The sequence below is a fragment of the Salvelinus fontinalis genome, chromosome 21, assembly GCF_029448725.1.
Source record: "Salvelinus fontinalis isolate EN_2023a chromosome 21, ASM2944872v1, whole genome shotgun sequence".
Lineage (NCBI taxonomy): Eukaryota > Metazoa > Chordata > Actinopteri > Salmoniformes > Salmonidae > Salvelinus > Salvelinus fontinalis.
Genome location: NC_074685.1, coordinates 33,406,981 through 33,428,152, shown reverse-complemented (window position 1 = coordinate 33,428,152; position 21,172 = coordinate 33,406,981). Strand labels below are relative to the sequence as shown.

General features: G+C 43.9%; 1 protein-coding gene across 3 annotated transcripts in view; it reads right to left on the bottom strand.

The window, feature by feature from the left end:
• The window catches only part of LOC129818716 (serine/threonine-protein phosphatase 2B catalytic subunit gamma isoform-like), a 28,943-nt gene extending 8,458 nt beyond the window's left edge, over nt 1-20,485 (bottom strand). For 2 of the 3 annotated variants that reach the window (XM_055874879.1, XM_055874881.1), the window contains exons 1-9: nt 19,858-20,485; nt 14,529-14,726; nt 14,334-14,458; nt 10,908-11,019; nt 10,627-10,772; nt 10,244-10,461; nt 10,037-10,131; nt 9,778-9,903; nt 9,582-9,659 (exon numbers count right to left, since the gene is read on the bottom strand). In XM_055874879.1, the coding sequence (XP_055730854.1) occupies nt 9,582-9,659; nt 9,778-9,903; nt 10,037-10,131; nt 10,244-10,461; nt 10,627-10,772; nt 10,908-11,019; nt 14,334-14,458; nt 14,529-14,726; nt 19,858-19,918 (1,159 nt within the window). In that variant the 5' untranslated portion in view covers nt 19,919-20,485. The remainder of the gene's footprint in view (nt 1-9,581; nt 9,660-9,777; nt 9,904-10,036; nt 10,132-10,243; nt 10,462-10,626; nt 10,773-10,907; nt 11,020-14,333; nt 14,459-14,528; nt 14,727-19,857) is intronic. The other variant, XM_055874880.1, reaches the window with a different exon arrangement.
• Nucleotides 20,486-21,172: the final 687 nt, after the last annotated feature.

The window sequence follows — 21,172 nt, the reverse complement described above, 5'->3', positions numbered from 1 at the left end:
CCAATGCCTTGCAAAGAAGGGCACCTATTCGTAGATGGGTAAAAATAAGAAAAAGTAAACAGTGAAAATCGCTTTGAGCATGGTGAAGTTGGCCAGGTCGATGAATACGGCTGCACAGTACGGTCTTTTATCATTGGCGGTTATGATATCGTTTAGGACCTTGAGCGTGGCTGAGGTGCACCCATGACCAGCTCGGAAACCAGATTGCATAGCGGAGAAGGTACGGTGGGATTCAAAATGGTCGGTGATCTGTTTGTTAACTTGGCTTTCGAAGACTTTACAAAAGGCAAAAGGTCTGTAACAGTATGGTTCTAGAGTGTCTCCCCCTTTGAAGAGGGGGATAACCGCGGCAGCTTTCCAATCTTTAGGGATCTCAGATGATACGAAAGAGTTTGAACAGGCTAGTAATAGGGGTTGCAACAATTGCAGCAGATCATTTTAGAGAGGGTCCAGATTGTCTAGCCCAGCTGATTTGTAGGGGTCCAGATTTTGCAGCTCTTTCAGAACGTCAGCTATCTGGATTTGGGTGAAGGAGAAATGGGAGGATTGGGCAAGTTGCTGTGGGGGGTGCAGAGCTGTTGACCGGGGTAGGGGTAGCCAGGTGTTAAGCATGGCCAGCCGGAGAAAAATGCTTATTGAAATTCTCGATTATCATAGATTTATCAGTGGTGACAGTGTTTCCTAGCCTCAGTGCAGTGGGCAGCTGGGAGGAGGTGCTCTTATTCTCCATGGACTTTACAGTGTCCCAGAACTTTTTGGAGTTTGTGCTACAGGATGCACATTTCTGTTTGAAAAAGCTAGCCTTTGCTTTCCTAACTACCTGTGTATATTGGTTCCTAACTTCCCTGAAAAGTTACATATCGCGGGGGCTATTCGATGCTAATGCAGTATGTTTGTGTGCTGATCAAGGACAGTCAAATCTGGAGTGAACCAAAGGCTATATCTGTTCCTAGTTCTACAATTTTTGAAAGAGGAATTCTTATTTAAGATGGTGAGGAAAGCACTTTTAAAGAATAACCAGGCATCCTCTACTGACGGAATGAGGTCAATATCCTTCCAGGATGCCAGGTAGATTAGAAAGGCCTGCTCACTGAAGTGAGGGAGCGTTTGACAGTGATGAGGGGTGGGCATTTGACAGCGGGCCCATTACGGACGCAGGCAATGAGGCAGTGATCGCTGAGATCCTGGTTGAAGACGGCAGAGGTGTATTAAAGGGCAGGTTGGTCAGGATGATATCTATGAGGGTGCCCATGTTTAGGGTTGTACCTGGTAGGTTCCTTGACAATTTGTGTGCGATTAAGGGCATCTAGCTTAGATTGTAGGACGGCCGGGGTGTTAAGCATATCCTAGTTTAGGTCACCTAACAGTACAAGCTCTGAAGATAAATGGGGGGCAATTCATTCACATATGGTGTCCAGGGCACAGCTGGGGGCTGAGAGGGGTCTATAACAAGCGGCAACAGTGAGAGACTTATTTCTGGAAAGGTGGATTTTTTAAATTAGAAGCTCGAACTGTTTGGGCACAGACCTGGATAGCATGACAGAACTCTGCAGGCTCTCTCTGCAGTAGATTGCAACTCCACCCCCTTTGGCAGTTCTATCTTGGCAGAAAATGTTGTGGTTGGGGATGGACATTTCTGAATTTTTGGTGGCCTTCCTAAGCCAGGACTCAGACACGGCTAGGACATCAGGGTTGGCGGAGTGTGCTAAAGCAGTGAATAAAACAAACTTAGGGAGGAGGGTTCTGATGTTAACATGCATGAAACCAAGGCTTTTACGGTTACAGAAGTCAACAAATGATAGCGCCTGGGGAATAGGAGTGGAACTGGGGGCTACAGGGCCTGGGTTAACCTCTACATTACTGGAGGAACAGAGGAGTAGTAAGATAAGGGTACAGCTAAAGGCTATAAGAACTGGTCGTCTAGTGCGTTGTGGACAGAGAATAAAAGGAGCAGATTTCTAGGCGTGGCAGAATAGATTCAGGGCATAATGTACAGACAATGGTATGGAAGGATGTGAGTACAATGGAGGTAAACCTAGGCGTTGAGTGACGATGAGAGAGGTTTCATCTCTGGAGGCATCAGTTAAGCCAGATGAGGTCATTGTTGATGACAACAATGCTGTTTTCACTTTGCAACTTAATATAAATCCAGTAGCGTTCTATAATTACACTATTAGTTTGTGTTTGTTACATCTGCAAACAGCTAGTTTGTCTTTTCTTAGCAAGTTGGGCCTAAATCGTTTTAGCTGGCTGGCTAGCTAATAAGTGTACTGTGTCAGAGCAAACATAAATAGCTATACAACCTGGTAATACCAGTGATATAGACCTAAATCAGCATGTTGTTTGTGCAACAGTACCTTCTAAATCAAAGAAGAATATGCAAAGAATGAATATGTTATCTACATGAAGTAGCTAAGAGAAAACATTAAATGTAGCCCAAGATTATAGCATCCCCGAGGAAACACTTATCAACACTTTGGTTCCTACCCTGCCACAATAACTCCTCCCTTGCATTTTAATTCATTGTCATGTCAAACACTATTAAAAGTGCACACTATTATATTCTAACTATAGAATTAGGCTAATCATTCTATTTCCATGATTACAACAGTTCACCCAAGTGTTTTGCTCTAAATTGCAAGTCAAATCGATATTGCAACATTTGCTGAAAAATATGGCCTAGATTGTTTGCCCATATCGTGCATCCCTTCGTGGCAGTGTGGAAATGATCTGAAATGTATGAAAATGCTGAAAATTGTTTTTTGGTTGAAGCATAAAACAATCAGAACAGAGAAAGACCCATTGCAAATCACTTTGAATATATGTGTTGCCACCCTAGGACCACGCACTACTTGTTTTCAATATTTTTTTTACTTTAATTATTTAAAAACCTAAAATACAGTCAAATTGTCATTTTTGTTGTTGTTGAAATACCTCAATATGATATTTTGGCCATATCGCCCAGCCCTAACCCTGTCCACGCATTTCAAGGCTGCTTTGAGAAAATGATTTATCAGTGACCCAAGCCCTGCTCAGATAACCCCTACCCTTGAGTCGCCGAGTTGTCATAGTGCTGCTGTAAATGTACATTGTCCCAGGGGCGTTGGCAGTCATAATGTAAGTCACCTCATTTCTGTCCCTCTAACTCCCCTGAGTGTCTCAATCCTACATATTTTGTATGCAGTAATCATGGGCCTATGAACCTGAGTTACACTGTTAGCACTGAGCCGGTTTGCCTTAGAAGGAAGTCCACTGTGTGCAGCTCACCCTGCATCCTCAGCTTAAACATAAATATCACTGTCATGTCTACCTCTAAAAAGCTTGTCAAGTAAAGCAATACAAAAAGAAACACCAAAAAGTGCTAAAATGAACTTGCGAGTAACAAATAACATTCATATACTGACTATCTCTGAAAGTCACTTAGATAATACCTTTTGATGATACAGTGGTAGCAATACATGGTTTCAACATCTTCAGAAGAGGCAGGAGTGCCAAATGGTGGAGGTGTTGCCGTGTATGTTCTGAGTCATATTCCTGTAAAGCTTAGAGAGGAAATGCTGTAGAAGTAATATGGCTACAGATGATTCATTTGCCTCCCCTAAAGCCCATTCCCGTGGGAAGCTGCTATAGACCACCAAGTGCAAACAGTCCGTATCTGGATAATGCGTGAAATGTTTGATAATGTATGTGATAACAGAGAGGTACTTTCTGGGTGACCTAAATATTGACTGGCTTTCATCAAGCTGCCCACTCAAGAAAAAGCTTCCAACTGTAATCAGTGCATGCAACATGGTTCAGTCAACCTACCAGGGTAGTTACAAACAGCACAGGAATGAAATCAACATGTATTGATCACATCTTTACTAATGCTGCAGAAATCGGCTCTAAAGCACTATCCAAATCCAACAGATGTAGTGATAATTATATAGCAGCCAAACCCAGGGAAACCAGAGTTCCAAAGGCTGGGCCTAATATAGTGTGTATAAGAGGTCATACAAGACGTTTTCTACTGATTCCTATGTTGAAGATGTGGTGTCATTTTATTTTTTTAACCTTTATTTAACTAGGCAAGTCAGTCATTTACAATGACGGCCTACACTGGCCAAGCCAGGATGATGCTGGGCCAATTGTGCGCCGCCCTATGGGACACCCAATCACGGCCAGTTGTGATGGATAATGCCTGGATAATGAGGAGCAACCAGACGCTGCACTTCACACATTTATGAAATTGCTTATTCCAGTTACTAAATAAGCATGCACCTATTAAGAAAATGTATGTAAAAACATTTTAAATCAGTGTGGATTGATGTGGAATTGAACAATTGTAGGGTTGAGAGCGATGAGGCAAAAGGAATGGCAAATAAATCTGGCTGCACAACCGACTGGCAAACACACCGTACATTGAGAAATAATGTGACTAAACCGAACCAAAAGAAGAAGAAATGAAACAAAGATAAATGATAAAGAATGATAGTAAAAAGCTGTGGAGCACCTGAAATTACATTCTGGCCAAAAAGGCAAACTCTGCTCCATCATTCATTGAATCAGACGGCTCATTCATCACAAAACCCACTAATATTGCAAACTACTTAAATGATTTTTTCATTGGCAAGGTTAGCAAACTTAGGCATGACATGCCAATAACAAATTCTGAACCTACACATCCATGCATAACTGACCAAAGTATGAAAGACAAGCATTGTAATTTTAAATTCCGTAAAGTAAGTGTGGAAGAGGTGAAAAAAAATAACAAGCCACCTGGGTCTGACAACTTGGATAGAAAATGACTGAGGATGATAGCGGACGATATTGCTACTCCTATTTAGCATTTCACTTTAAGGTCTACACCTGTTGCATTCAGAGCATGTGACAAATAAAATGTGTCTAAGCCTACTGGAATGTGTGTGCCTACAGGCCTGGAGGGAAGCAAACGTCACAGTAGATCAATTAAAAGATTTTCAGCACGCTTATAGGGAAGGGCATTCAACATGTACGGCACTTATATAAGTGACTGATGATTGGCTGAGAGAAATTGATAATAAAAAGATTGTGGGAGCTGTTTTGTTAGACTTTAGTGGAGCTTTTGACATTATCGATCATAGTCTGCTGATGGAAAAACTTGTTATGGCTTTACACCCCCTGCTATATTGTGAATTGTCTAACAGACCACAGAGCGTGTTCTTTAATGGAAGCCTCTCCAACATAATCCAGGTAGAGTCAGGCATTCCCCTGGGCAGCTGTTTAGGCCTCTGACTTTTTCCAATCTTTACTAATGACCTGCCACTGGCTCTGAATAAAGCATGTGTGTCTATGTATCCTAATAACTCAACACGTCAGCTACCACAGCAAGTGAAACCCCTGCAACACTTAAAGAGACGCAGTCAGTTTCAGAATGGGTGGTAAAAATAAGTCCTAAATATTTCAAAACAAGAAGCATTGTATTTGGGACAAATCATTCACTTGTAATGAATAATGTGGAAATTGAGCAAGCTGAGGAGACTAAACTGCTTGGAGTAACCCTGGAATGTAAACTGTCATGATCAAAACACATTGATGCAACAGTAGCTAAGATGGGGAGAGGTCTTCCCACAATAAAGCACTGCTCTGCCTTCCTAACAACGCTATCTACAAGGCAGGTCTTTCAGGCCCTAGTTTTGTTGCACCTGGATTAATGTCCAGTTGTGTGGTCAGGTGCCACAAAGAGGGATTTAGGAAAATTACAATTGGCAGCAGGGCTGGCCCTTAAATGTAGGAGAGCTAACATTAATAATATGTACGTCAATCTCTTGGCTCAAAGTAGAGGAGAGATTGACTTCCATCACTACTTGTATTTGAGAAAGGTATTGACATGTTGAATTCACCAAGCTGTCTATTTAAACTACTAGCACGGCCACCCATGCATTCCCCACAAGACATGCTACCAGAAGCGCACAGTACTACATAGAGCCATGACTAAATGGAACTCTATTCCACATCAAATAACTCATGCAAGCAGTAAAATTTGATATAACAAAACAGATAAAAATACACCTTATGGAACAGCAGGGACTGTGAAGACGTGGATTTTGTGTTGGAGATATGAGGTAGTAGAGGAGTGGCCTGAGGGCTTACACTTAATGTGTTGAGAAATATGTTGTGTAATGTATTCTAATGTTTTTAAAATTGTATATAACTGCCTTAATATTGCTGTACCCCAGGACTAGTAGCTGCTGCCTTGGCTAATGCGAATCCATAATAAATACAAATACTGAAACCCTGTTTCAGTCTGCTTTCCACCAGACACTGGGAGATAAATTAACCTTACAGCAGGACAATAACCTAAAACACAAGGCCAAATCTTACACTGGAGTTGCTTACCAAGAAGAAAGTGAATGTCCCTGAGTGGCCGAGTTACAGTTTTGACTTATATCTACTTGTTGAAGTCGGAGGTAAGTTGGGTGAATTTTGTCCCATTCCTCCTGACAGCTGGTGTAACTGAGTCTGGTTTGTAGGCCTCCTTGCTCACACACACCTTTTCAGTTCTGCCCACATATTTTCTATAGGATTGAGGTCAGGGCTTTGTGATGGCCACTCCAATACCTTGACTGTGTTGTTCTTAAGCCATTTTGCCACAACTTTGGAAGTATGCTTGGGGTCATTGTCCATTTGGAAGACCCATTTGCGACCAAGCTTTAACTTCCTGACTGATGTCTTGAGATGTTGCTTCAATATATCCACATAATTTTCCTGCCTCATGATGCCATCTATTTTGTGAAGTGCACCAGTCCCTTCTGCAGCAAAGCACCCCCACAACATGATGCTGTCACCCCCGTGCTTCACGGTTGGGATGGTGTTCTTCTGCTTGCAAGCCTCCCCCTTTTTCCTCCAAACATAACAATGGTCAAACAGTTATATTTTTGTTTCATCAGACCAGAGGACATTTCTCCAAAAAGTATGATCTTTGTCCCCATGTGCAGTTGCAAACCGTAGTCTGGCTTTTTTTAATGGCAGTTTTGGAGCAGTGGCTTCTTCCTTGCTGAGCGGCCTTTCAGGTTATGTCGATATAGGACTCGTTTTACTGTGGATATACGGAGACACTTTTGTACCTGTTTCCTCCAGCATCTTCACACGGTCCTTTGCTGTTGTTCTGGGATTGATTTGCACTTTTTGCACCAAAGTACGTTCATCTCTCGGAGATAGAACGCATCTCCTTCCTGAGCGGTATGACGCCTGCGTGGTCCCATGGTGTTTATACTTGCGTACTATTGTTTGTACAGATGAACGTGGTACCTTCAGGCATTTGGAAATTGCCCCAAGGATGAACCAGACTTGTGGAGATCCACAATTTTGTTTCTGAGGTATTGGCTGATTTCTTTTGATTTTCCCATGATGGCAAGCAAAGAGGCCCTGAGTTTGAAGGTAGGCCTTGAAATACATCCACAGGTACACCTCCAATTGACTCAAATGATGTCAATTAGCCTATCAGAAGCTTCTAAAGACATGACATAATTTTCTGGAATTTTCCAAGCTGTTTAAAGGCATAGTCAACTTAGTGTATGTAAACTTCTGACCCACTGGAATTGTGATACAATGAATTATAAGTGAAATAATCTAAATAATTACTTGTGTCATGCACAAAGTAGATGTCCTAACCGACTTGCCAAAACTATAGTTTGTTAACAAGAAATTTGTGGAGGGGTTGAAAAACGAGTTTCAATTACTCCAACCTAAGTGTATGTAAATTTCCGACTTCAACTGTATATGGCAAGCGTGTGGGTGATATTTTATAAAAATGTTAAAAAATAAATGATAACAGGCTGTAAAACAACAAAATGTGAAATAAGTCAAGCGGTATGAATACTTTCTGAAGGCACTATATCTCCGGGGCTAGTTTGTGTTTGTCAATAGATTACACAATGTAAATGAGTCAATATTTTCATTTTGGCACACCTTTTAGTTATCATTAAATGCTTTCAAAATGTGTACATGAATTAAAAAAAATATATATAGTTGGTTTGAGGTTTATAAGTCATCGTGCAATTTACCAATGGTCCCTAGGCTAAATGTACCACATACGGTCATGTGCAGCTGCACTCCAGATTGATCATTACTAGTGTGCAGCCAGCTGGGGGCATGTGGTTTGATTTGAAACAAACCCCACTTTCATTCACGTTGTGATACTGTCTCGTCCACAAATCACACAACACTGTCTCGTCCACAAATCTCACAACACTCGGTTTTGGATGAGACGGACTTTACGACCAAAATGTTCTTATTTACACTTAATAGTACATTTTGAGAGTAGAATAAATATTTCTGACTCATATTCTGACTAATATTAACACCACATAGGCTATTTTCTAAATGAGAAGTTGGTTTTTAGGGGCAGTTGCTCTTTAAAAGCAGACCTTCAGTCTCAAACTTATAATTGATGCTGTTAACCAGAGGAAGAGGCGAAGCAAGAGGTTTCACTTTCGCCAAAATCTGTCCAAAATAACCCAATGCGTTTCTATGGGCTTATCTTGCACCTAAGCTTGTCGCCTGCCTTCCTGCCTTTGAGACAACGACTCAAGGGCGGCAAGATGAGCCTCTGGTCAAGTTTAGGGATGTGTACGGTTCTTTGAATATTTGAACGGATGCTAGTATTTGAATGCTTGTGAGAGTATACATTTTAGCGAGAAAACAATGATAGGCCTATTTTATAACTGAAAAGGTTTTTTCTAATAAAGCAAAACGTAATATTCATGTGACATATTTGCATACAAGAACATACCATGACATTTCAAATGATTCATTTCATAAAACAAACTTTTCAATTGAGTTTTTACAATGTGCACGGTGCGCCACATAAAAATACTGACGATGACCGGTAGCCTTCATGTGTGTAGCTTGTTGTTTTTGCTGGCCAATCAAGGGGGCAAAGAGGCTCAGCGTGTAGCAAGTGGAGTGTGAGTTTACTAAAGCAATGCAAAATGGATGAAATGACAGAATTAAAAGTTACAGATATGAGAAAGAGTAGGCTACAACGAGTAACCAACAGATAGGCTGTTGTTTTATCTGAATGGGGGTTTGGGAGAAAGTGCAGCATGTTGACTCAACTGGCTGAGCTAGCTTCTCTAGGCTACTCCAGTCAAGACAGGCACTGTTATATGGGGTCATAAATAACACTGTGGCTGCTACAAGTTAGATAGTCTAGGCTGTAGTAGAGTTGCTCTCTCTTCCCCCGTCTGCTCGTTCCCATCTCATAAATTACAAACCGGCCCATCTGCAGCTGCAGCAATAGCGCGGCAGCCTTGATCCCTCACGGAGCAGTGCTCAGGTTAGAAGAGTCACATGTATTTCGAATATGAAAAAAAAAAAATGCATGATACTATTCCAATAGTGAAATTATTTCAAACCCCCATCCCTAGTCATTATATGCAGATATTTGTTCTAACAACCCTCCTCTGTGATGAGCAATAATGCACTTCAGTCAAAAACAACTTCACTTCCTTAAGTTTCAGTTCCTCCTTGAAGAATCAAAATGCTGCTATTTCAGCCTCTCCTCATCATTTGCTTACATTGAAAGTCAATATAAAAACAGTGTGTTTTTTTTTTTTTACCCTCGCAGGTGTCGTCTCCTTCAGACATGAGCTCGTCGTCAGAGCAGATGTTGAGCACGTTAACCAGCATCTCTGTCACTGTAGGAACACACACACACACACACAGGGTTACCACACACACACCACATTATCTCACAGGTCAGTTTTGCAAAGGTAACATGGAGCACAACGTTATCACACACACACACACACTCACCTTTCTCGCCTACAAAGGGCAGAGACCAGGTGAAGACATCCATGAAGTTGGGCAGCCAGTAGGGGTGGGGGGAGCAGTTGAACTGCCTGATGTTCATCACGTTGTTCTCATACTTCAGCACTGCCGCTACAAGGACACACACACATATATACATAATCTATCTAGCTACCCTGTGTTGCCATGGTTTCTATCCTGTTGTCATGGTTTCTACCTTGTTGTCATAGTTTGAAATGGAGTGTGGCCTTGGTAATTTGTTTACCTTTGTTGTTGTACACGTCCAGGTAATTCGGAGCGGAGAAGATCGTGATCAGAGAAGGAAAACCTGTCGTCTGGCTTTTCCTGTACATTCTATACCTGAAATACACATTAAACAGGAAATACACTGTTTATATCACGAAACAGTATTATACTACTACTACTATTAATATGAATATTATTCATGCGTCATATTATGGATAATACTCACCCAGCGTCCTGGGCTTCATGTGCTCGTATTACTGACAGCAGATTATTGTTCATCAGAAAGTCACATACTGCTGGGTAACTGTAGAAGTAAGAGCAGCCTCGAACAGAGTTATGAGCAAAGTGTTCCTGGGTCTTCTCAGAGCCGTAGTCTTCTCCAGGGTCCGACCACAGCAGGTCACACATGGGTCCGAAGGCAGGGGGCTCCTTAAACCGATCCAGCTGGTCAACACAGAGTTAAACAAAGTTGATCTACAGGGTTTCCCCAATTAAACACAGTTAAATAACACACTAGACCAGTCAAAACACTTAACATAGCCAGCTAAACCAATTAAAATGATTACGTTAACCCAGAGCAGGTCAGGGGTTAGAGGTCAGGGGTCATACCTTGCGTATGTCATCCAGGCAGGTGATTTCAGGACTCAGGCCTCCGTGGACACATAGGAACTGCTGGTTGAGGAGCGCAGCCAAGGGAAGGCAGTCAAACGCCTCCATACACGCATCATACACACGCTCAGAGTACTTTATCTTACCTAGAACACAACAAAGAGGACATTATTACTATTCCACCCATGCACCCACCCACACATAGGCACACCCACACACACACAGGCGCACACACTAAATACACAAGGACCACTCACACTAAATACACAAGGACCACTCACACTCTTGTTTAAAGGTGAAGTACTCTGTGAGATGTCGGCACTCATGGTTTCCTCTGAGTAGGAACAGAGTGGTGGGGTGGTTGATCTTCAGAGTCCACAGGAACAACACACACTGAAGATAGAAAGAGTGTGTGTGAGATCCTTCTCATGATGCTAACGTTAGCTAGCTACGATTCCTACCGTGACGCCAACGTTGGCTACGATTCCTACCGTGACGCCAACGTTGGCTACGATTCCTACCGTGACGCCAACGTTGGCTACGATTCCTACCGTGACGCCAACGTTGGCTACGATTCCTACCGTGACGCCAACGTTGGCTACGATTCCTACCGTGACGCCAACGTTGGCTACGATTCCTACCGTGACGCCAACGTTGGCTACGATTCCTACCGTGACGCCAGCTTTGGCTACGATTCCTATCGTGACGCCAGCTTTGGCTACGATTCCTATCGTGACGCCCGCTTTGGCTACGATTCCTATCGTGACGCTCGCTTTGGCTACGATTCCTATCGTGACGCTAGCTTTGGCTACGATTCCTATCGTGACGCTAGCGTTGGCTACGATTCCTACCGTGACGCTAGCGTTAGCTACGATTCCTATCGTGATGCTTGCGTTAGCTACGATTCCTATCGTGATGCTAGCGTTAGCTACGATTCCTATAATGATGCTAGCGTTAGCTACGATTCCTATCGTGATGCTTGCGTTAGCTACGATTCCTATCGTGATGCTAGCGTTAGCTACGATTCCTATAATGATGCTAGCATTAGCTACGATTCCTATCGTGATGCTAGCGTTAGCTACGATTCCTATCGTGATGCTTGCGTTAGCTACGATTCCTATCGTGATGCTAGCGTTAGCTACGATTCCTATAATGATGCTAGCGTTAGCTACGATTCCTATCGTGATGCTAGCGTTAGCTACGATTCCTACCGTGACGCCAACGTTGGCTACGATTCCTACCGTGACGCCAACGTTGGCTACGATTCCTACCGTGACGCCAACGTTGGCTACGATTCCTACCGTGACGCCAACGTTGGCTACGATTCCTACCGTGACGCCAACGTTGGCTACGATTCCTACCGTGACGCCAACGTTGGCTACGATTCCTACCGTGACGCCAACGTTGGCTACGATTCCTACCGTGACGCCAACGTTGGCTACGATTCCTACCGTGACGCCAACGTTGGCTACGATTCCTACCGTGACGCCAACGTTGGCTACGATTCCTACCGTGACGCCAACGTTGGCTACGATTCCTACCGTGACGCCAACGTTGGCTACGATTCCTACCGTGACGCCAACGTTGGCTACGATTCCTACCGTGACGCCAACGTTGGCTACGATTCCTACCGTGACGCCAACGTTGGCTACGATTCCTACCGTGACGCCAACGTTGGCTACGATTCCTACCGTGACGCCAACGTTGGCTACGATTCCTACCGTGACGCCAACGTTGGCTACGATTCCTACCGTGACGCCAACGTTGGCTACGATTCCTACCGTGACGCCAACGTTGGCTACGATTCCTACCGTGACGCCAACGTTGGCTACGATTCCTACCGTGACGCCAACGTTGGCTACGATTCCTACCGTGACGCCAACGTTGGCTACGATTCCTACCGTGACGCCAACGTTGGCTACGATTCCTACCGTGACGCCAACGTTGGCTACGATTCCTACCGTGACGCCAACGTTGGCTACGATTCCTACCGTGACGCCAACGTTGGCTACGATTCCTACCGTGACGCCAACGTTGGCTACGATTCCTACCGTGACGCCAACGTTGGCTACGATTCCTACCGTGACGCCAACGTTGGCTACGATTCCTACCGTGACGCCAACGTTGGCTACGATTCCTACCGTGACGCCAACGTTGGCTACGATTCCTACCGTGACGCCAACGTTGGCTACGATTCCTACCGTGACGCCAACGTTGGCTACGATTCCTACCGTGACGCCAACGTTGGCTACGATTCCTACCGTGACGCCAACGTTGGCTACGATTCCTACCGTGACGCCAACGTTGGCTACGATTCCTACCGTGACGCCAACGTTGGCTACGATTCCTACCGTGACGCCAACGTTGGCTACGATTCCTACCGTGACGCCAACGTTGGCTACGATTCCTACCGTGACGCCAACGTTGGCTACGATTCCTACCGTGACGCCAACGTTGGCTACGATTCCTACCGTGACGCCAACGTTGGCTACGATTCCTACCGTGACGCCAACGTTGGCTACGATTCCTACCGTGACGCCAGCTTTGGCTACGATTCCTATCGTGACGCCAGCTTTGGCTACGATTCCTATCGTGACGCCCGCTTTGGCTACGATTCCTATCGTGACGCTCGCTTTGGCTACGATTCCTATCGTGACGCTAGCTTTGGCTACGATTCCTATCGTGACGCTAGCGTTGGCTACGATTCCTACCGTGACGCTAGCGTTAGCTACGATTCCTATCGTGATGCTTGCGTTAGCTACGATTCCTATCGTGATGCTAGCGTTAGCTGCGATTCCTACCATGATGCTAGCGTTAGCTACGATTCCTATAATGATGCTAGCATTAGCTACGATTCCTATCATGATGCTAGCGTTAGCTACGATTCCTATCATGATGCTAGCGTTAGCTACGATTCCTATCATGATGCTAGCGTTAGCTACGATTCCTATCATGATGCTAGCGTTAGCTACGATTCCTATCATGATGCTAGCGTTAGCTACGATTCCTATCATGATGCTAGCGTTAGCTACGATTCCTATCATGATGCTAGCGTTAGCTACGATTCCTATCATGATGCTAGCGTTAGCTACGATTCCAATCATGATGCTAGCGTTAGCTATGATTCCTATCATGATGCTAGCATTAGCTATGATCACCACAGCTAGGATAAAGGCCAACTCCCCCCCCCCCCCCCCCCCCCCGTGCGCCAGGCCTCTAGCAATTCAAGTTCTAAACAATGAGATTCAGTTCCTTGCCATTTGATTGAGAGCTAGCAAGATGCACACACAGCAGAAAGAAGGAGAGCAATGACGTGGGGCACATATCTTCACATACACTATGTGACTCAGTACGGAATTTTCAGGGACCACTTGTCTCTAAAGGTCTACTTTCACAACTACTGGCTCTACAGCGCTACTTACAGAACTACAAAAGTACCGGAGTATCTCTTTAATTCATTAGAATACATGCTATGCACAGCCTTCCCACAATATTTTTAAAGTGGGACACAAAACTCAACAGTGTGTGTTGGGTTAGGGAGGGTAGTGTGTGTTTCTGTTTGTCTGTGTGGGGGAGGGCGGTGCTACTGGGTAGTGTGCTTCATGTCTATTTAAAGACGTGCTCCTAAGCCTTGCGACTCAAGGCTGTGTAACAGGCCATGACTCCAAATGTCAGATGAAACAGCAGATGCTGAAACACACACTGACCTCGATGCTGAAGTACCCTCGATCGACATAGTCCCCCAGGAACAGGTAGCGGGTGCTGTTGGGCGAGCCGCCCACCTCAAACAGCTTCATCAGGTCAAAGAACTGGCCATGGACATCCCCACACACTGCAACACACACACGTTAGAGGTCCGTCTGTCGGAATATGTTAAGGGTTAATTAGAGGTCAGAGGTTACCTGTAATAGGTGCTTCCACCTCCAGCATGCATTTCTCTTGTCGCAGGATGTTGGCTCCATCAGTGATGATGCGTAGAGCTGCTTCCTCCTCAAGGCGGCCTTCCTTAACCAGATGGCTCTTCAGTACCTCAACACTGGGCTTCCCATCTACATACAGGTCCTTTACAGTCAGCTTGGAACCAGGGGGGTAGGGCACCGCTACAACAAAATAAAGCAACATTTGTTAAAAAAAAATATGTATTACTAGGCAAGTCAGTTAAGAACAAATTCTTATTTAGAATGACGGCCTACCCCAGCCAAACCAGGACGATGCTGGGCTAACTGTGCGCTGCCCTATGGGACTCCCAATCACAGCCGGATGTAATGCAGCCTGGATTAACCGAATACACACTACTAACTAGAGGTCGACTGATTAATCTGCACGGCCAATTAATTAGGGCCGATTTCAAGTTTTCATAACAAAAATCGGTAAATCGGCCTTTTTGGGTGCCGATTATGGCCGATTACATTGCAATCCACAAGGAAACTGAGTGGCAAGCTGACCACCTGTTACGCGAATGCAGCGTCAAAAGGACCTTGTGGCTGCAAGGAGCCAAGGTAAGTTGCTAGCTAGCATTAAACTTATCTTATAAAAAAACAATCAAACTACACATGCTTGATGATATTACTAGGTTAACTAGCTTGTCCTGCGTTGCATATACAGTTGAAGTCAGAAGTTTACATACACCTTACCCTAATACATTTAAACTCAGTTTTTCACAATTCCTGACATTTAATCCCAGTAAGAATTCCCTGCCTTAGGTCAGTTAGGATCACCACTTTATTTTAAGAATGTGAAATGTCAGAATTAATAGTAGAGAGAATTATTTCTTTCAGGTTTTATTTCTTTCATCACATTCCCAATGGGTCATTATTTTACATACACTCAATTAGTATTTGGTAGCATTGCCTTTAAATTGTTTAACTTGGGTCAAACATTTTGGGTAGCCTTCCATAAGCTTCCCACAATAAGTTGGGTGAATTTTGGCTCATTCCTCCAGACAGAGCTGGTGTAACCGAGTCCTATTTTTGTTTCATCAGACCAGAGAACATTTCTCCAAAAAGTAAAATCTTTGTCCCATGTGCAGTTGCAAACTGTAGTCTGTTTTTTATGGCGGTTTTGGAGCAGTGGCTTCTTCCTTGCTGAACGGCCTTTCAGGTTATGTCGATATACAACTTGTTTTACTGTGGATATAGATACTTTTGTACCTGTTTCCTACAGCATCTTCACAAGGTCCTTTGCTGTTGTTCTGGGATTGATTTGCACTTTTCGCACCAAAGTACGTTCATCTCTAGAAGACAGAACGCGTCTCCTTCCTGAGCGGTATGATGGCTGCGTGGTCCCATGGTGTTTATACTTTTATATATATATATTTTTTTTATTTTATCCCATTTTCTCCCCAATTTTCGTGGTATCCAATCGCTAGTAATTACTACCTTGTCTCATCGCTACAACTCCCGTACGGGCACGGGGGAGACGAAGGTCGAAAGCCATGCGTCCTCCGAAGCACAACCCAACCAGCCGTACTGCTTCTTAACACAGCGCGCCTCCAACCCGGAAGCCAGCCGCACCAATGTGTCGGAGGAAACACCGTGTACCTGGCCCCCCTTGGTTGGCGCGCACTGCGCCCGGCCCGCCACAGGAGTCGCTGGAGCGCGATGAGACAAGGATATCCCTACCGGCCAAACCCTCCCTACCCCGGACGACGCTATGCCAATTGTGCGTCGCCCCACGGACCTCCCGGTCGCGGCCGGCTGCGACAGAGCCTGGGCGCGAACCCAGAGACTCTGGTGGCGCAGTTAGCACTGCGATGCAGTGCCCTAGACCACTGCGCCACCCGGGAGGCTGCAGGCAATATTAACTAGGGAAATTGTGTCACTTCTCTTGCGTTCAGTGCAAGCAGAGTCAGGGTATATGCAACCGTTTGGGCCGTCTGGCTTGTTGCTAACTGTGAACTAATTTGCCAGAATATTACATAATTATGACATAACATTGAAGGTTGTGCAATGTAACAGCAATATTTAGACTTAGGGTTGCCACCCGTTCGATAAAATACGTAACGTTTCCGTATTTTACTGAAAGAATTAAATGTTTTGTTTTCGAAATTATAGTTTCCGGATTTGACCATATTAATGACCAAAGGCTCGTATTTCTGTGCTTATTATATTATAATTAAGTATATGATTTGATAGAGCAGTCTGAACGGTGGTAGGCAGCAGCAGGCTCGTAAGCATTCATTCAAACTTTCCTGCATTTGCCAGCAGCTCTTAGTAATGCTTGAGGCACAGCGCTGTTTTTGACTTCAAACCTATCAACTCCCGAGATTAGGCTGGCAATACTAAAGTGCCTATAAGAACATACAATAGTCAAAAGGTATATGAAATACAAATGGTATAGAGAGAAATAGTCATAACTCCTATAATAACTACAACCTAAAACTTCTTAACTGGGAATATTGAACCACCAGCGTTTATATGTTCTCATGTTCTGAGCAAGGAACTTAAACGTTAGCTTTTTTACAAGGCACATACTGCACTTTTACTTTCTTCTCCAACACTGTGTTATTTAAACCAAATTTAACATGTTTCATTATTTATTTGAGACTAAATAGATTATGTATTATATTAAGTTAAAATAAAAGTTTTCATTGTTCATTCAGTATTGCTGTTATTGTCATTATTACAAATATATTATTAATTTATATATTTTTTTAAATGGCAGATTAATCGGTATCGGCTTTTTTTGGTCCTCTAATAATCATTATCGGCGTTGAAAATTCATAATCGGTCGACCTCTACTACTAACACTAACTTGCTAACTACTGTAAAAAATTGGTGCATTAAACACCCTCAAGCATCTATTGGTCAATTGAACCCCAGGACACACCCACTGGAGACCTCAGGGTGCCCATCCTTTCACATAAAGAGGTGACTCTAGAGAAAGAGAGAGCGTTTATGGGTGTACTGCATGGCTGAGTCAGTGGGTAAGAATAGAGCGTCACATTTGCATTAGGACTAGTTACTTCTATCAGGAAGAGCAGGTTTGACTGGCAAATAACCATCTCTATATGTGTCTCTCTCTCTCTTGTCTGTCTGTCTCCGGGCTATATTAAGTGTTAAATCCTAGCCACATTAATAATCTACCATTCATTCATTAGAACCCAGTCTTTTATGTTATCGTCGGCGTGGCGCCAGGTATTGCATCCATAATTTCCGCTATGAAAATAGTAAAAATATTTATTCCCTTCGGTCTGGCTATATATCTCTATCGGCTTTCTCGGCCGAGTGATCTAGTTAGTGTAAAACTTCAAAACAGAAGCAGGTCACACAGACAGACTGAGCCAATCATGTCACACTAAACTAGTTCATCAGATCTAACCCATACACTGAATAGTGTTTCATCTTATCCAGAGTGACTGCACACTAAACACACTCTAGTCCCGGGCATAGCTACTGTATATGATAGAGTTCTTCCCTGGAACCTGCATCAGGGCCCATATCCATACATGCATGTATAAAGACATAGTCGTTACACAGGCAGAGCGATGCAGCTGGCTGGCCTGATCAGGTTACCATCGGTAAATAAGCCAAAAGGTCAAAACGTCAACCCTCACAGAGCATTGACAACCCACACACACAGGCGCCCACACACACACCTCTGACCAAAACGGATTATTGATCGCAGCCAATTCTTTTCAAATGCATGCTCGCGTCGTACTAGAAACATTTAAAGGCATAGGCTGCATTATTTTGACAAACAACGGTCTGCCACTAATCAAAATATTAGCACGAGAAATGCCAACTTTCTATTTTATTTTAAATGCTGTAAAAATACATTTACAACTACAGGTAACATCAGATTAAGCAGATTTTGATTTACACAAGTTACATTGTGTGTGTATATAACTTAAAGAATATTTTTGAAATGTAATTGAATGTGTACTATGCCAGCTAAAAGCTGAATTAGAGTAGACTAACACATACAAGAAAAACATTTCAATTCATAAGATGAAATACAACAAAATCAAAAGATAAAGGAGCAAGAAGCAAGAATGGAGGTAGAACGGTCTGAGCGGTGGAGGGAGGGGGGAGCATCTTGGTCAGTCACAGCCAGGGAGGTCAGTGGTCATGTCAGAGTCATGCTATAGACCTTTGTATGAGTGTGTGAGGGCTAGCAATGTGATCGTATATAGCCTAGTGCTTTCTGTAGGATGATGGTTAGCCTGGCAGCGTCTGAGAGATGCAGGTATAATGACCTCATCATCTTCATACTCCTAAGCACCCCTTACCCACTGAACCTATCACTCACTCTCACTCTCTCATTGGGTCCACAACAAAGGACATTGTCATAAAGCCAGAGGTCACTACTTACTCCTCGTCACTCCATGTGGCCTAACCCAAAGTCCATGAGTCCTGTTGTTATTTTAATAATATAGATCAGTGTTAGATCAGGCTACACGCAGTACCTGCTACCTGTTACAGTTGAGACAGTGCAGTAGCTATGCACTGTTAGGCCTTACATCTGCATGCTGTACCATTCAAGTCCATTACAAATAGATGCAGATACTTCAAAAGCAAATGTTGCAATTTGGTAGCAAAGCAACCCCCCCCCCCCTCCCCTCCCCCTCCTAATAGGCCACCCAGGCTGTGAATCAAAAAGACCCGCTCTATGGCACTCAATCCACTGACAGTCATTCAACATATGCTGCAGGAACCGTGTGTGTGTGTGTGTGTGTGTGTGTGTGTGTGTGTGTGTGTGTGTGTGTGTGTGTGTGTGTGTAGACCATCACACACACACCCTCTCTTTTTCTCTCTCACACACACACACACACACAGGTCTACTGAATCAGACATACACTAGACAGACAGACACACATTTATTTCAGTTCAGTCAGATTAAACAAAAATAGAATCAAGCTAGGACTAGGAGGCTCAAAAACAGTTGACTACCTAGTCTGTTAGTCCAATATTGACGGCGAAATCTAAGTTATTTGGTGTCAAATATTTACTAGCTAGCTGCTTGGCATTCTATCATGACATGTCATGTCCGACCTACTAGTACTGCAGGCTAACAAGCTAGCAAGGTAGCTAGGAAATAAACAGATGCCATATTATCCCACTTGCGCCAAACAAGCCAAACAGTTTACAACAATGACCTAACTAGCTAGTTAGCTAAATTCGTTAGCTTGATTACTAGTTAACTAACTAGCTGTAATAATCGTGTAACTAGCTAGCTAACGTTAAATTCTCTGCAGCCACTTGCTGAATTAATAGAGATACGATTGTATACCTTTAATGGGCCGCTCGGTGGTGGACAGTTTGGTTGGCGTTTGGTCTTTCGTCACCGACATCTCGGTGTATCTTCCCCAGCAGGAAACAGCTAGCTAATGGTGTGAATTCCTCGGCGTAGCTAGCAGGCTAGCTGGTGAAATGAGCTAGCCGTGCTGCTAGCTAGCTAGCTCGAACAGCACCTCTGGATCCGCAGCCTTCCTCTACCGCAGCGGGCTTGCAGACTAAAGCAGTGCAGATCAACTAGGCAGGAGCGTAAATTAGTTAGCTAGCTATAGATGTGAGGGGGAGGGAAAGGGGAAGATCACTTTAACCACTAAATGAAAGCTTTTTTCCTGCCTTGTCTCTCTGCCCTGCGCTGCGGAGGTAACGTTAGCTAGCCAGCTGCTGTCAATTTCTGTCAGATGAATCGACCGCTCCAGTCCAGGAAACGATTTCCAGCCAATCTCACTGTCACTTTGCTCAGGTTTACACACCGCGCATTAGTTCATGTCTTAATTTCATCTGTTTGTTCTTGGCTGTACCTCATTTGGTCCAGGCCTCTCGGTTTGGGTTTTGGTCGTGATCAAATGTATCGTCCAGACTCTACTGTCGGATTACTGTAATCCACCACAAACGGATTTCCTACAACATGGCTGTGTCTGTCTAACGCATGGTGTTGTGGGTAGTGTAGTATTATTGTCATGCCGGCACACACCTATGGAACACACACTATGGGACATACACTTATGGGACACACACTTATGGGACACAGGACACACCTGTCTGATTGTAGGCCGCACACACACACTGGTTTTCTTTCAATACCAACATATTATTGGCCTAGTGTCTTGAAAATGTACCTTCGTGCACGCTGTGAAGGCTGTTTGGACATTTTGCATGTATAAACTCGTTTTTATGCATAGGGGTGGACATGCTATTGGACATACCGCACCTACATACCTAACCTGCTGTGTCATCGTCCCTTCGCTGCTTTTCTTCACTTCTGGTTCAACAGACAATTCACCTCTCAGAACAGTTGTTTTAGTCAATATACTCATCAGACACTAGATGTCGCTAGCCACTAGTGATGTAGGCTTCAGTACAATGACGTTTACCTGACTCATGCAAGAAATTGCTCTCTACTGTCAGTTTTTGACTATTTAAAAAACAATTGAAATCCACCTTGCCCCTACAACGAAAAAAACGATATGTCTGATGTTGATTAAAGTCTTTATTGTATTGAGAAACGGCTCAAATTACACATAGAGGTACCAACTGATCTGCTCCAGGTGCTGCACAGCTCATGAGACCTCCACATGATGATGAGTAGGCCT